This window comes from Pituophis catenifer, unplaced genomic scaffold (assembly GCF_029215685.1).
Source record: "Pituophis catenifer annectens isolate HBS135680 unplaced genomic scaffold, rPitCat1.0.hap2 SCAF_2, whole genome shotgun sequence".
Taxonomy (NCBI): domain Eukaryota; kingdom Metazoa; phylum Chordata; class Lepidosauria; order Squamata; family Colubridae; genus Pituophis; species Pituophis catenifer.
Genome location: NW_027256882.1, coordinates 285,758,555 through 285,775,260, shown reverse-complemented (window position 1 = coordinate 285,775,260; position 16,706 = coordinate 285,758,555). Strand labels below are relative to the sequence as shown.

The 16,706-nt window shown below is 42.7% G+C and overlaps 1 protein-coding gene across 1 annotated transcript in view; it reads right to left on the bottom strand.

The window, feature by feature from the left end:
- The window catches only part of SMAD7 (SMAD family member 7), a 59,512-nt gene that overhangs the window by 30,036 nt on the left and 12,770 nt on the right, over nt 1-16,706 (bottom strand). Inside the window, exon 3 of the mRNA XM_070938942.1 lies at nt 16,313-16,387. Coding sequence (XP_070795043.1) covers nt 16,313-16,387 — 75 coding nt within the window. The remainder of the gene's footprint in view (nt 1-16,312; nt 16,388-16,706) is intronic.

The following is a 16,706-nucleotide window of genomic DNA, read 5'->3' as shown; positions in this document are numbered from 1 at the left end:
TTAAACTTCTCAGCAGATCTGCAAACACTTTCTTAGACATCTTACTGGAATCCAAGGCTAGCTGGAAAAACGGGAAAAATGTTAGGATCTGGGAGAATTTATTGTCGAGTCCATCTGAACCTACTTCTCTTCCTAAGTAGTCAGAATAACAAAATCCTACAAAAAAAAAACCCAGGAAGATTTAGGATCAAGGTCACTGCTTTGGAGACAAAGAAATGTGATTACATGATCATTAGCAAGAAGCCATAATCCCCCTCTCCACATTTGCTTAACGAAGGGGTTAATTGCAGATTTTTTTTGCAGACAAGAGGCCAAATCCACCAAGATCGCTATAAAAGTAATTTCCTTTTGTGTGTGTGTGTGTTCTGATACAAAAAAAAGCTTTCAAAGGAATTTCTGGAGGGGAAAAACCAAGGAGAAAGAAAAGCACTATAGTTCCACGCTTTTCAAGGCGAATGCTTTAAAGGGGAGATGAAACAGAGATGGATCCCACCCACACCCTCCTCTCTACAAGGTTAAAAGGGTAACGAAGCACCGAGCAAATTTTTATGAAGTCTTTCCTTTCTCTCTCTCTCCCCTCTCCCCAAAAATCCGCCCCTCCTCTTGAAACTGAGATAATGACACTGGGTGGGAAACCAACTTTTCAGTCTCAGCAGTAACTTTTTAATGGCCTTTTGGGGAAGGAAGCGGAGAGAAAAACGCAAGGGGGAGGGGAAAAAAAGAGATTTCTCTGTAAGCCGAGACAGGAGGCGGCGGGCAGCGTTCAAGTAGAGGTGACTCTGCTATTCAAATATTTTTTGAAATAATAAAAATAAAACCAAGCCTTTTGGGCAGGCTCTCTCTTGCGCTCTTTTTGAACAGCAGGGCTGTTAAGAGGTTGACCTCCCTCTTTCTCGGCATTTTGTGATGCAATATCCTCTCCTTTTTCTCTATTTGCCCATTTTTTAAGAATGGGGTGAAAGTTACTATTATGTCTTTAAGCAAACATGACCCCCCCTCCATAAAACATGACTCTTTTTTTTTTTTTTTTGGTCGTTTGGGGTAAACTCTGAGGAGGCTAATGCTTGCCCAAAATATTACAGGCGGAAAGTTTGCCAACCTCTATGTTGTGTACCTTCACTGCTTTCATTGGTGGGCGGCCTATGTTTTTCAGACACCTGTAGGCTTTTGATTAACCAGTCACTCCAGTCCACAAGCAAGGATTAGGGATATGCCCTCTAATTCAGAGGGCTCATCGTGTTGTTGTTGTTTTTTAAAATATCTCCCAAATTACCACCTCAAGCCGCAAAACAGCCCGACCCATTTTGTATCTCTGCGCTGCCAGCTAAAACATCTGGGGAGCAAATGTAAAAGCCAAGATGGCAGCTTCCATAGAGTGGCTGCCATCTTGATTTTTGACTTATTCCCTGTACTTCCGATTCTCTCTATACAACCATTGCACCTTTTTGACCATTGGAAGTTTCCCCACTTTGGCATTAAACTATGGTTAATTTCATCTTTGTTCTTATTGAACAGACGGATTCCCTTTCCAGGTCCTTGGTGCTCTCTGAGTTTGGTTGCTTTCTTGCAGACATTGCATTACCCAACGAGGTGACATCATCAGTGCAGTCGCAAGTGGTGTTACCTTGTTGGGAAATGAAACCTCTTCCAGAAAACACCCAAGCTCAGAAAGCAACAAGGACCCCACAATTCTAATCTGGACTACAAATATTCTCTTCTATTGGTACTGAGTTTTAAACCATGGGTTTTACACATAAAGTGCAGAGCTCGGTGTGTCACTCTAAGCCCAGCAAACAAGCCACACAATGTTTGAATCATATGGGATGTTACACATCAGCTGTTAAGTTTGCCTAATCCGTCTCTCCTCCACAGTTCAGCAGAGGTAGAGATTGTATCGGCAGAATCTGGCTCAACCACGCACCAAGGTTAACCTTGAAGGACATTACCTCAAGGCCAGGTAACTGACAGCCAGAGCCCCATGAATGCAGCTATTCAAATGTGACCGAGTTAAAAAATAACTGGAGAGTTTACAGAAATCGGTCCTTGCATCGCGTCGTGACTTTATTACATATTTTTTTACATCTCTTGTTAGCAGCCTTAACCTGGAAGATTTGAATATGATCCAAAGTTGTGAAATGATGTTGCAGCAGGCAGAGCTTCCTGGTCACACAAAACAGTTGAATATAAAGTGCGTACACACACACCTAGACTGACAACCGAAAGAAATATATTCCATGTAGGGCATCCTGATTAAAATTCCCTTGCACGAAGCTGCAGACAATGTGGCCCCACGTGATGAAATGACTTACACATTCCCTGCAGCTTAACACCAAACAAAATTAAGAATACACCCAAGATTGTTAATGTTGCTTAAAAGAACTAATTAAAAGCCAGCGGCTAAAGATCCCAAGAGCTGCCAAGCTTTTTTGGTTCTCACCATTTTGCCAAGTGTCCTGAAACAACACCAGCCCACATTCTTGCTTTTAACAACGCAGTTCCTGAATGGGTGGAAGACGGTTCCCCAGCGACACCTTAGAACAAATTCTATGGAAAAAAAAAAAAAAACCCACAACAACCAACCAACAGCAACTGGCCCGTAAAAATGCCCAGTTATTTGGGTAAAAAGCGAAGGAAGTAAATATGAACTTTGCTTTCTTCCTGTGCCACGATTTGAATGAAAGCCAGGTAACTGCACTTAATATCATTGAACTGAAAATAAACTGCAAAGGAAACTATCTGAGACACTGGGCAGGAAGCCAACCTGCCTTCCATGGGGCACATTCAATCCGATTCAGAAACGTGGCCCTGGCTGGCATGACCTTTGTTGAGGGTTGTTATGACTCCTTCCTGAATCTTTGGGGAAACCTGAGGCCCAACAGTTAGGAAACAGTACCGAAAGACTAGATTCCTGCAATTCTTCAACACCATCCATGTTGAGACTCCAGGAGGAGGACAGGGCAATGAAGATGGTCCGGGGGCTGGAGACTAAAACATATGAAGAACAGTTGCAGGAATTGGGTATAATGAAAAATTTAGTTTAATGAAAAGAAGGATTGGGAGTGACATGATAGCAGTGTTCCAATATCTCAGGGGCTGCCACAAAGAAGAGGGAGTCAAGCTATTCTCCAAAGCACCTGAAGAAGCAATGGGTGGAAACTAATCAAGGAGAGAAACAACGTAGAAACTAAGGAGGAATTAATCAGCAGAACAGCTTGCTTTCAGAAGTTGTGGGTTCTCCAACACCAGAGGTCTTTAAGAAGAGATTGGACAACCATTTGTCTGGAATGGTATAGGAATAGGACATGCCCTGCTTGAGTTGGGGTGGAACCAGAAGACCTCTAACAATTCCCTTCCAACAATTCTGAAATCCAATATTTAGATTTCAGTCAGCCAGCCATCAGGGCATACTACAGTCCTCAATCAACACAACGTCCACCTTTACCATCCTAGAGATCTATCAATGGTCGTGGACTGCTTGATACACCAAAGCTGAAATTCCTGGCGTAACCTGAGTTACTCAGGAACAAGAACTCAAGAAGACAACTAGCACTTAGTAGAGCAGTCACAAATTATCTTGGGAAAGATAATTCAGATACCGTCTATGCATAAAAAGATTAAGGATTGCACAAGCCATGGCATTCCCAGGGACACTATGGGAGAGAAAGTCAGAAAGAAGCAGAAGACGACAAAATGACACGTTTGAACTTTGGTGTTGAAGAAGACTCCTGAGAATATCATGGTCAGCCAAGAAAGCAAACAAACGGATCATCAAACAGATCAACTCAAAAGTTTTCACTAGAGGCACAAATGACCAGGTTTGATTTAATTCCACTTTGGACACATTTATGCAAAGAAGAACCAGCTCTCTGGAGAAATCTCAAAAGACGGCAACCAGAGACAAAGCGATAGTGATGGATGTACCATTGGAAGACCTGAAAGGTCAGATCAGGAGAATGCGGTTTAGGTGAGGACAACACAACACACTAGCTAAGTTCAAAGTTACCTGTTGCAACTCAAACAACTAATTATAGACAGAAATTATAAAGCACGGGAAGAATGACTGGAAGCAAAATCCATCAGAAATTATCCTGAAGCACCTGCGGGTTTGCATACTTAATGAAAGAAACAATGGAAGTTTCTTTATGACACAGAATATCCCACATAAATGCATTTAGAAAAAACCCCATGGTTGGCATTCCAGGATGGCAGCCGATCTTATGAAGAGAAACTGCAGGAAATTTCCATTGTAAATTGAGTTTATTCCGCAGCTTTTGAAGAAGCTTTGAGAAGACCAGGCTGGAAGGTTGAGACTGACGACAAAATATGATCTTTTGCTGCTCGATGGATTCCAGATGGGTTGAATTTCCTTCATCCTCCAGCCCCATAATTATGGACCGTAAGAATTAAAGAAACGAGGAAAGCTGAGAAAAATTGCTCCGTGGATTGTGGGTTCTTTTTTTTTTTTCTTTGACTTACTTGCATGTTGTAAGCGGTAAATCTCAAGGTACAAGTAGTCCTCTATTTACAACCATTCATTTAGTGACCATTTAAAGTAACAACGGCACTAAAGAAAGTGACTTATGACTATTGCAACATCGCTATGGTCACATGATCGAAATTCAGGTGCTAGGCAACTAGTTCGTACTTATGACGGTTGCAGTGTCCCGGGAAGGAAAGTCAATGGGGATGCAAGATTAACAGCCATGTTATTAATTTAACAACTGCAGTGATTCACTTTAACTGTGGCAAGAAAGGTCATTAAATGGGGCAAAGCTCACTTAACAGCTTGCCTTACTTAGTAACAGAAATTTTGGGCTCAATCGTGGACGTAAGTCGAGGACTACCTGTATATTCTCAGTTCATCAAAGGCCATGTAGCTGCATCATCAACTTTACAGTTTTCCAGGTGAAACCATATTAGGGAGAAAGAAGAAATTAATCTATTTTCTGCCAGCCAATTATATGCCATACTGCAGTGTTCTTAACCTCTGACTCTTCAGGAATGTGGCCTCGATTCCCAGAATTTTTAGCCATGCCAGTTGCATAATTTCATAAGTGGAAGATCACACATGTAAATGCAATAAACAGACAGTCACATACTCAAGTTCTCCTTTTCCCCCAATTCAATAGCAGCAATAGGCCTAGTTAGCACATCTATTACAGCTTCTCCTGCATCGACAGGTGGCACAGTGGTTAGAAGGCAGTATTGGAGGCAAACTATGCCCACAGCCAGGTGTTCGATTCTGACCGTCTCAAGTTTGACTCAGCCTTCCATTTTTCCAAGGTCGGTAAAATGAGGAGCCAGATTGTTGGGGGGCAATAGGATGACTCTGTAAACTGCTTAGACAGGGTTGTAAAGCACTATGAAGAGGTATATAAGTGCCATTGCTATGAAAACCACACCATCGTGAACAATGGGTTCGCTTAACGACCGCAATATTCGCTTCACGACTGCCACAGAAAAAGCCACAATAGATCAAATAACGTGGCCAACCTGTTTAATGACTGTTGATTTACAACCATAATGGGCAGCCTCCATTGTGGTTGTAACTCAAGGACTGACTACCTGTGTTCACACTATTTAAACCAGGGGTGGGGAACCATGTCCCCTTCATGACTTATGGACTTCAACGCCCAGAATTCCTGAGCCAGGCTGGTTCAGGAATTCTGGGAGTTGAAGTCCACAAATCATAAAGGGGGACATCGTTCTCCACCTCTGAATGGAAGCGTTTTCAATCTTACATAACCAGCCACTACTTGGTTTTATTTTAAGCAGGGTGGAAACCTGTCACTATTTTCTTGAGGAAAAGGGAAACTAGGAATCTTAAGTACCTGGTGAGGCACGCAAGATACTGGATTCTTCTTTTAGCTCCCTCCTCTGTTCCTCCACTTGCTCTTCGCTCCAACCGCAGCTATTTAAAATTATCCATCTGACTCAATTGCCAACCCTTTACATGTTGGAGGAAACCATCTCAAAATGCTGTAAGTTTTCACCACTTCCTCTGGGTAAATTTTATTTAGCTGGCAGATACATAAATAAATTCACGCTCACAAACTTTAGGATCGTATTCTTAAGACTTTTAAAACGCACCTCTATATATCACTACGCCAGGGTCTTTGAAAAAGAAGCTTGCTACAAAGAAGATTGAAAAAATTAGGAATGTGACATGTAGACAGGAAAAAAGTTGCATTAGAAAACCACTCACCAAGTTTTTATATAGCTCTTGATAGCAAGGGCTGTTTTTAACAAGAGTATGACTCCCCCCTCCTTCTCTCACTGCAAGTAAAATCCAACAAATTCCCACCAAAAGCTGGACTTTATTATTAATGGCTTCTATCCAGATATGCCATGAATTTTAGATACCCAATGAATTTTAAATTGGTTGCAACTAACTTCCACTGCTCCTACGGAATTTGAGCTATAATTCTCCACACTTACCTAGGAATCATGAAGCGTGGCCAAATATAACAACCTCTCATGCCAAGCTGGGATATTTTAAATCCCACTCTTAGTTACAAGCAACTTTAATTGGACTACAGCCAGTACTATAAACAATTAAACAAAAATATTTTATCAACGGGGGTCTCATACCAGCAGGGGTGAAAAAGCCAAAATGGAGCTATGCCTGCACAACTGACACATTTTTTTTTTTTAAAAAAACTTATTCCTTTATAACATGTCACAGCACATATAAAAAGAAGTGGGACTTTTATTTGCCTCTGCCATCTTGGTTCCCCCCTCCCCCCCTTGCAGGCACTCATCTCATAAATTTCAATGAAGATGAAATCAAGAACAGCTGCAGTGGATTAATACAATTGCTGGGAAAAAAAATAATCAAAACTGGGGATTCTTTACTTAAATAACTGTTAATCAAGTTCTTCAATCTGCTTTGTTAACTCTCAAAGGAGTATGTTAATATTTCTTCCATACTAGGAGTAAAAATTAAAAGCCTCTAGTTCCATGATGGCGAACCTATGGCACGTGTGCCACAGGTGGCACTCGGAGTCATATCTGTGGGCACGCGAGCGTTGCCCTAGCTCAGCTCCAGCGCACATGCGTGTGCCGGGCAGCTGATTTTCGGGCCTTCCAGGCCCACAGGAAGTCGGGAAATGGGCCATTTCCAGCCTTCGGAGGGCCTCCGGGCCGGGGGGGGGGGCCCACAAGGCCATTTTTGCCCTCCCCAGGCTCCTAGTAAGCCTCTGGAGCCTGGGGAGGGTGAAAAATGGGCCTACCTGGTCCACCGTGCCATTGCATACCAAAAGCGGAGGGAGTGGGGGGGGGCGCACGCGCATGCACGGGGACCAGGGCACATAGAATTATGGGTGTGGGCACGCACATACGCAAGCCCCCGCATTCATTTCATTCATTTTCATTTCATTTATTTCATTTATTTCATTTCATTTATTGGATTTATATACCGCCCTACTCCCGAAGGACTCAGGGCGGTGAACAGCCACAGAATAAAACGTGTGCCATAGGTTCGCCATCACGGCTGTAGGTCTTCAATCTGTTCTTCTAACACTGTCCATGAAAGCTGTGGAACATCCAAAGGTGCTTTTTTCAAGAGGCAACTGGGCTTTCTGGTTTTTATTTGAAGATGTTTCGCTTCTCATCCAAGAAGCTTCTTCGGCTCTGAAGAAGCTGCTTGGATGAGAAGCGAAACGTCTTCAAATAAAAACCAGAAAGCCCAGCTGCCTCTTGAAATAAGCACCTTTGGACAACCATTGATCTGGAAGGCCGAAAATCTCCACAGACAAATCTGTGGAACATTTTTTACAATAAACCATGGGGAATGTCTGTTCTACACTTCGCGCAAATCTTTTAAGTATAATCTGTATGGAAGTAACACTGGAGAAAGAAGGGACAAAGTAAAATTAAAGTTTAGAACTCAAAATCTACGTGAAATGACTCGCCCAATTCCCAGTCTCTCTTTATACTGCTGACTTGGTTACACTGTCGTAGTCAGAAGATGTATGAAGGGAATTCCTTCCCTAGCCTGGCAGGCATCCTTCCTTACTTCAAAGACACTGCTGCTCTCAACTTACTTCTGTCTCTGATAACCTTGTCATTTTGTGGACCGGCCTTTTTTTTTTTAGATAAGCCATTTCAGGTTTCTGCACCCAGTTTCTTTTGCAAAAATTCAAGCAACAAGAGAGCATCTCCAGCTCATTTACTTAGAGAGTGGCTTACTTATTTGGGCATGGTGGATTTCCATAAATACCAAATAAAGAGATTTGAGGAGGGGGAAAAGGCTTAGCCGAGATAAGCTAAGAGAAGTGGGTCTTTGTTTATTACAAAGATATCAGGTGGTGTTAACATAAAAGGGAAGGGAAGAGACTGAAAATATAATTGGCATTTATACGAGTGACATCATTTCACCCATGCTGAATTGGAGAGCTGGACACATAGCAATCTCCACTACCCATGTGGTAGCCAGGAATAGGGGGGAAAAAATAAAATAAAATAAGGAAATTATGGTGAAGAGACACAGACAGACAAGGAGATGAATGTTTATCTCTTCATAATGGGCCCAGCAAGGATCAAAAGTCAGACAGGATTTTTTCCAGAATTACTTTCCATCTCATAATGAAAGACAATCAACCAACTGCTCTTCAGAAGTTTCTTATTTAAAAAAAAAAAGTGAATGGAAGAATAATTAAAGCTATGCAATTGAGCCAGCCGATCTGTAAGCCAGGAACACCAGGTTGCAATAGATCTTTACGTCATAAGACACAGAGGTAATCCTCAATTTATAACCGTTCGAAGTTACAACACTGAAAAAAGTGAGTTATGACTGTTTTTCACACTTGCAACCATTGCAGCAACCATGATCCCATGATCAACTGGCATGTATTTATGACGGTGTGATCCCCTTTTGTGACAAGTCAATGAGAAACCAGATTCACTTACCAACTGTGGCAAGACAGGTCATAAAAGTGGAGAGGGGAGGGACTCCCTTAACTGTCTCACTTAGCAATATAAATTTTGGGCTCAATTGTGGTCGTAAACTGAGGTCTACCTGTAATTTTTTTCTGCCTTAACAAATAAAAGAGTATTTTAAGAGCAAGGCATTGTGCTGGATAGAGCAGGTGCAACTTTCAAGCTACCTGAAACCAGTGTTGAGGTTTTGGTATCTCACAAAACAAGAGGGGAGTAAGATAAAGCAATTGTGCCAATGGAAAGCTTACTCACTTACATTGACCTAGCTTTATTATCCTCACTTCCAACTGTCCTCATTTGCCCACGGTGACATCACTGCCTGTCGTAATACTCCCAGGTTGCTTTCCCCAGAATCTCACTCATCTTATTAATATAGTTTACAAGGAACAGTAGCAGGTAATGTAACTCCCTGATATGTAAAAATATTTTTAAAAGAAAATCTCCCCCTACCCCAAGTAATTCTAACAAGTCGTTCCTATCCCCGGGGAAATGTCAAGTTTCAACTCAACTCCTGATGACTGGAGAAGATTCAACTGGACTCCATGCACTTCCAAGCTGCTAAATAACTCAAAGGAGACCGGGATGTAATTTGAAATACAATGGGAACCCGCCACTGGAAATTTAAGTATTAACACAGAATGGCTGCAAACAATCTTGATGAAATAACTGTCGCCCATTCAGGCATTGCTAAAATATTGCGCGTTCCTCTGCCTGCACCAAATGGCTAGATAACCTTCCTCCAACCTTGCTTGGGAATAAAACACTGAATTTATGTTTGCAGGAGAAAAGGCAGGCCAGCTTCAAACAATGCACAGGGCACAGCTTCGTGGGAAAACAAATATGTGTGCAAGCATAACTGGTCTACAAGCCAAATACTCACAGAGGGTGCAAAGCTAATTCAGAAAGCCATCGGAGAGTTGTTGGTGAATACAAGTAGCCCTCGACTTACCACCATTCATTTAGTGACCGCTCAAAGTTACAACGGCAGCACAAAAATGTGATTTGCATCCATTTTTCACTCCGACGACCACTGCAGCATTCTCATGGTTACATGATCAAAACTCGGGACACTTGGCAACTGACTCATATTTATGACGGCTGCAGTGTCCCGGGGTCCCCTTTTGTGACCCTCTGACAAAGCAAAGTCACTTCACTAAATTAACAAATTGCAGTGAATCGTTTAACGGCTGTGGCTGTGGCTGTGGCTGTGGCTGAGACTTTCTCCAGGTTGGAATCCATCACCATCATAAGCTCTGAAATTCAGAATGTGGTCTGCCGTTTTTTAACTGGGATAAAATACCCTCCTTTCTGCCCCCCCACCCCCCCAAGCGTGGGAGGTCACTGCAACCTAGGAATCTCTCCCCATAGCACTGGCTCTGGACAGCACAGTAAACATTATCCATCCCTGCTCCAAAGACATAAAGCAGGCATTGAATTAATGAGGGAGGGAAAAGCTAGCCGAGAGTGATTTACCCCAGGAGGACAGGATTAAGGGAGAAGTGGGGGGGGGGCAGGGCGGGGCGGGGGACGGACGACAGATCCAAGCCGCAAATTCCACCCATCTTTTTTTTTCCTCCCCCCTCCCTTCTCCTCAATTTGAGGTTTTAACCTTTTGGAAGATGCTCCATTAAGAAAACAAGAGTGAAACTCGGTCCTAGGAATTCAGTTTGGCTAGTCTGCCCAAGTTCCCTCTCCTCCCACCTATTTCCTTCCTCGTTTATTTTTCCAAGCGCCCCAGATGACATGAAAAAGAGCATCGGGGAGTGAATTAAAGGTCATTGCTGCTGGAACCGGTCCTTTCTGAAGACCCCCATTACAAGGATTAAAAGTTTGGACATCCCCCCTCTCCTCTCAATATACACAGGTAGTCCTCGACTTGCAACCATTCCGTTTAGTGACCGTTTGAAGTTACAATGGCACTCGAAAAAAAGTGACACGAGCGTGTTTCACACTTACAACCGTTGCAGCATCCCCGTGGTCACATGATCAACATTCGGACGGACTCATGTTTATGACCATTGTAGTGTCATGTGAACACTTTTGGTGACCTCCTGACCAGCAAAGACAATTTGGGAAAACAGATTCACTTAACAACCGTGTTAGTAGTTTTAACAACTGCAGTGATTCACTGAACAACGGTGGCAAGGAAGGTCGTAAAAGGGAGTAAAATTCACTTTAACAAGTGTCTCACTTAGCAACAAACATTTGGGGCTCGATTGTGGTCATGAAGTCGAGGACTACCTGTATATATTCAGACTCCTTTTCTTTTCTCCAGCTAAAAGGATCCCAGTCCTCCTTGAACTCCAATCCTCCCAACTCTTCCCATCCTGAACTGAGCTTCATTCATTAGCTAGAAGTCCACAGCTTCTTCAACCAAGCCAGGATGGAGAAAAACATCGAACGGAAGAAGTGAAGGACAAGGTCAGGTTGAATTATTTTCAAAAGCAGGCAATCTCTTTTACTTGTCCTTCTAAAGCAGATCACTCACACACATCCTCTGGACATCATCTTCCCAGAGAATCCGCTCAGCCCCATAAAACAGAGCAAAATTCTTCTTATACTTCTTACTCTCAAGCTTCCTCTTTCCGATATATATTGAAGATGGACAGTGATTAATATATGTATTTATTTATATGTACGTGTGTGTGTGTGTGTGTGTGTGTGTGTGTGTGTGTGTGTGTACCATTTGTCAAAAAGCAAGATTTTCACCAAACTAGATCTAAGGAAAGCCTACTACCAGATTCGCATAAAGGAGGGAGACTAATACACACTCCCATACATATGTATGTATATAGCATGTGTATGTGTGTTATGCATATGTACACTTTTGAGAGCAGGCAACAGAATTTCATTTTTAATGTGTGCCAGTGTGCGAACAGTAAAAAATGACAATTAAGGCTGCCTGTCTCTCTGTCTATAAATCCATCTCTATCTAGTTGTCTATCGATCAATCATCTATTATCTATCTACCATGTTTTCCCGTAAATAAGACCCTGTCTTATATTTTTTTGAACCCTGAAATAAGTGCTTGGCCTTATTGCCATGCACTCAAAAGCCTGATTGGACTTATTATCAGGGGATGTCTTATTTTTGGGGGAAACAGGGTATCCATCCATCCATCCATCCATCCATCCATCCCTATCTATCTTTCTTTCTTTCTTTCTCTTTCTTTCTTTCTTCTATCCATCCATCCATATCTGTCTGTCTGTCTGTCTGTCTGTCTGTCTGTCTGTCTGTCTGTCTATCTATCTATCTATCTATCATCAAAAAAACACCAGCTTTTCTCTGAATTCTTCAAATGACGTTCAGATGCGAGTGCCTGCCCTCCAAAAGCTCAAATTTCTTCTTCCACACATACAGGTAGTCCTCGACTTACAACAGTTCATTTAGTGCCCATTCGAAGTTACAACAGCACTGAAAAAAGCCACTTGCGATCGTTTTTCACACTTACGACCTTTGCAGCATCCCCGTGGTCACCTGATCAAAATCCGGGATGCTTGGCAACGGGTTCATATTGACGACCGATGTGGTGTCCCAAGGTCGTGGGAGATCACCCTTTGCGACCTTTCTGACAAAAGTCAATGGGGAAGCCCGATTCACTTAACAACCGGGTTAGTAACTAACCATAGGCAGTGATTCACTGAACGACTGTGGCAAGAAAGGTCATAAAATAGGCCATAAAACTCACTTCACTAGAGAAATTTTGGGTTTAGTTTGTGGTCGTAAGTCGAGAACTACCTGTATGCACTGAAGGACAGTTTATTCAGGCGACAAGGCACAGGCCCAGCTTATGGGAAAACCGAACATATGTACAACTGTAGAGAATCTACAAGCCCTCATTCTCTAACTGTAGATAGTCTACAAGCCTTAATCCTCAAAAAAGATGCAGGAATATTCCGGAGAGCCATCTAAAGTAGGGGCCTCCAACCTTGGCAACTTTAAGCCTAGCGGACTTCAACTCCCCAAAGCTGGCTGGGGAATTCTGGGAGTTGAAGTCCGCCAGGCTTAAAGTTGCCAAGGTTGGAGACCCCTGATCTACGGGATTGTTGGTAAAGAGAGCGCATCTGATTTGCAGCAGAAACAAGATTTCTTTTTATTTCCCAGGTTGGCATCCGTAGCAAAGGCAACCATGGAACCTTTGTCAAGAGATCTGGTTGCAATTCAGAACGCGGCCAATTCAGAAAAGGCAGTTTCTACCCACTTCAAAAACATATGAAAGGGGCAAAAAGCAAGGGAAAGGGAAAAAAAAGGGGGGGAGAGGAATGTTTACTTTCCTGTAACCCATCCCCTATTTAAACCTCAGTAAGTTATTACAACTTTTCATTGCAGATAAAAGCTACACAGATGTCCGATAACCGCACATTTTAAAAAAAATCTTGTTCAAATAACACTTTCCAGCAAGCTATCTCAGCGGTGCAAAGACAAAAAAAAAAAAAGAGAGAGAGAGAAAAGTCAAGAGTCAATGAACATTTAGCACTTTAAAGAATTCCTATGTAAAGTCTTGGCCGGTGCGATCACCAGTTCCACATTTTAAAACAGAAAACCTCAGCTGCGAATGCTTCTACTTGTCTTTCTAGCTAGGCAAACTTTCAAGAATTGTTCCAGATTTACCAGAATTCTATTCCTTTGTCCATTAAAACAATCCTTCCTCTTCATTAAACATACTTGCAAAATTATCATTAACCGTATTAGGTTGGGTTAGGTTCATTCTAGGCTCTCTACAAGGCCGGAACATCAAACTTGACAGAGACCTTACAGAATCAGAGAGAGGAGATCAAAAAACAATTGCAAGGATGAAAAAACTTTAAGAGAAAAAACATCATCATCATCATCATCATCATCATCATCATCATCATCATCATCATTATTATTATTATTATTATTATTATTATTATTATTATTATTATTATTATTATTTTTACCCCGGGAGAAGTTATCTAAGCCGTCTCTCTTAAGAAAGCATTCTGCTAACCAGGCGAGCTATGTTATTTCCTGCTGCCCCCCAAAATCCCCACCCTTCTTCCTTTTTCAGCAGCAGACCAGACAATCCGAGATGGTTATCAATTCGCAAACCTTTTAAAAAGAGGCTCCTTTTAAAAGCTAAGTCTTTGGTTTGCTTATTTCATGTGGTATCCTGCGGAACTGAACCCCACCCTCTTGGCATATTTCATTTTTTTCCCCCTCTCCTTTTCAACTATTTAAGCATTCTTATTGTACAGCCTGATTCTTCTGTTTTTGGTAGTTTCTCCCCCCCCCCCACCCTTAACTTTCTTCTATATACAACTCTGTTTCAAGAAGGTTGAAAGAGAATACATGTTTTTTAAAGCAAGGGGTGGTGGAAAACCTTACTTTTCTCTTTTTTTCCCTTTCCTTCTGATTAATTCTTATTAGCTGCCTTTGAACATACAGAATCCTCTTTTCTCAAATAACACGCCCAGGTGGGGGGGGAGGAATCAAACAGGATACACGTAAACACAACCCAGGCTGAAAGCAAGTCTTAAGACTGAAAAGCCCACACATACAAACAAGACACACAAATGTTGAGCACGCTTACTGGGGGGGGCGGAGGGGGGGGGGAAGGATAGTCTTCCCACATTCCAGTTGTAAACTAATGAATGAGAGTACGGATCTTGTATAAATCCAACACAGATTCCTCGGCCAAAGAAAACTTAGCTTTCAATAGATGCGCAAGTCCAAACGAGTATTTTTGGGGCATTAAGCAAAAAGCTATTAAGGGCTTGCACGCTGCATCAACCAAGAGAAAAAAAAAATGGGAGAACTACAATGCCTTCCCGTGGGATGGGGGTTGGTTGGTTGGTTAGTTATTCAAGGGTTCCTCTCTAGAGTAGTGTTTCTCAAACTTTACTGTATATATGTGGACTTCAGCTCCCAGAATCTCCCCCCACCCCCCCCAGCTAGTATGGTGTTCCTTGGGGGCTAATCTTAAAATGTTCTTTTTTCCAAGTTCTCCTCCTCCAGAAATCAGCCATTCCCAGATTAAATTGCAAGCCACCAAAACGCCTTACACCCAAACCTTAATCACCAGAAGCCAGCCTCAACTTGCAAACTTGCAAAAAAGCAGGAGCCTGCTCTGGCACACCCTTTAACAGTGGACAGTCTATAATTTAGCTCCCTGTGCATAAATCACATAGGCAGACGTTGCCTTCAGCGAACTGTGGTACTGCCAGCATCTTTGTCTAGGCTCCCATATAGCTCTCAACAAGGGAGGACAGATAGAAGCTTGTAAGACCAGAAATGTGATATATGACCAACTTAATTCCGCAGCTGGTAAAACTCGGTCTTGCAGCCGTGCAACCTGAGGCCAGGCCAGATGTTGCTGAACTACAGTTCCCAGCATTCCCAGGAATGGCTATTTTTTGCTAAGGATGCCGTGAAGTATAATTGTTCAATGAAACAAAATTGAAAGAAGACAGACCACGCTACAAAAAAAAAACCCTCACCCATATTCCTGGCCTGTATGACTAAAGTGCAACACATTTTAAAATGCTCAGAAATAATCAAAATCTGGAACATCCATAATTTATTCTCGTGAGGCTAAATTATCATACACATTCTTATAAACTGGAAGATTTTCAGATATGGGCCTGTGGGGGAACGAGACTTCTAGCAGAAACGCAAAATAACTGTGACCTATTTGCAACCTTTCATGAAAATGCAACAGAGGATTTTCAAATCACACGGAAAATGCAGACTGATTTATGTCTGGAAAACAGGGGAAATTCTGCACAACAATCCATCCATTCCACATCTGCTCAATGATGAGATCCATCAGCGTGCTTACACACTTCATTAGCTTGACTTTCTCTTCATTCCCAACACTGGTGAATATACAACAGCTGTCCAACCCCTGATGTCCACAGATGCCACAACCACCACTTCCAAAATTTCTAACCCCCAAGGGAAAACTCCTGCTAAAATTTTCATTCCTGGAAAAGCATTAGTTCTATTCTACCAGGCAACAGAGCTTACATCAAGATGCTGCTTACAACACAAATTCACAACCGGTTGGGAAAGAGCCATCAAGATGGATGTTTCTCACCCTTGTCTACTTTTAAGATGCATGGATTACAACTTCCAGAATTCCCCAGCCAGCTGGGAGGTTGAAGTCCACCCATCCTAAAGCCAACCCAGTGAAGAAACATTTCCCCATCTTAACAACTTTTAAGATAGTTGGACTTCAACTCCCAGAATTCTCCAGCCAGCATGGCTGCCTGAGGAATTCTGGGAATTGAAGTCCAGCTATGTTAAAGTTGCCAAGGTTAGGAAACACTGCTCCAGAGGTCAAACCTCCTTTGTTAGAAACAAAACCATACAACAACAGAAGGGGCACAGAAGAGATCTTGAGTCTTACCTGCGAGCCCCTCAGGGGCCAGAAAATTAGTTCCCCTCGTTTCGGTGGAAGAAGGCACAGACTCTGGACAACTCGCTAGAAGACAAAAATGAATAGAGAAATAAGTATGACATGAGGCTGCCCCCCTCCCCAATACTTTAAAGCCAGGGGTGGGTTACTGGGGGTTCGCAGGGGTTCGGGAGAACCTCTAGCTAAGATTCTGCGCAGTTCGGAGAACCGCCAAATCCCACTCCTGGCTGGCCCCGCCCACCCCATCCTGCCACTCCCAGGAGTCCCCATGCGGCCCGTTTTGGATGCAGGTAAGTGCAAGACACGCGTGGAGGCTCGGGGAAGGTGAAAAACGGGCCTATTGGCAGTTCGGGAAGGCCGGAAATGGGCCCATTCCAGCCTCCAG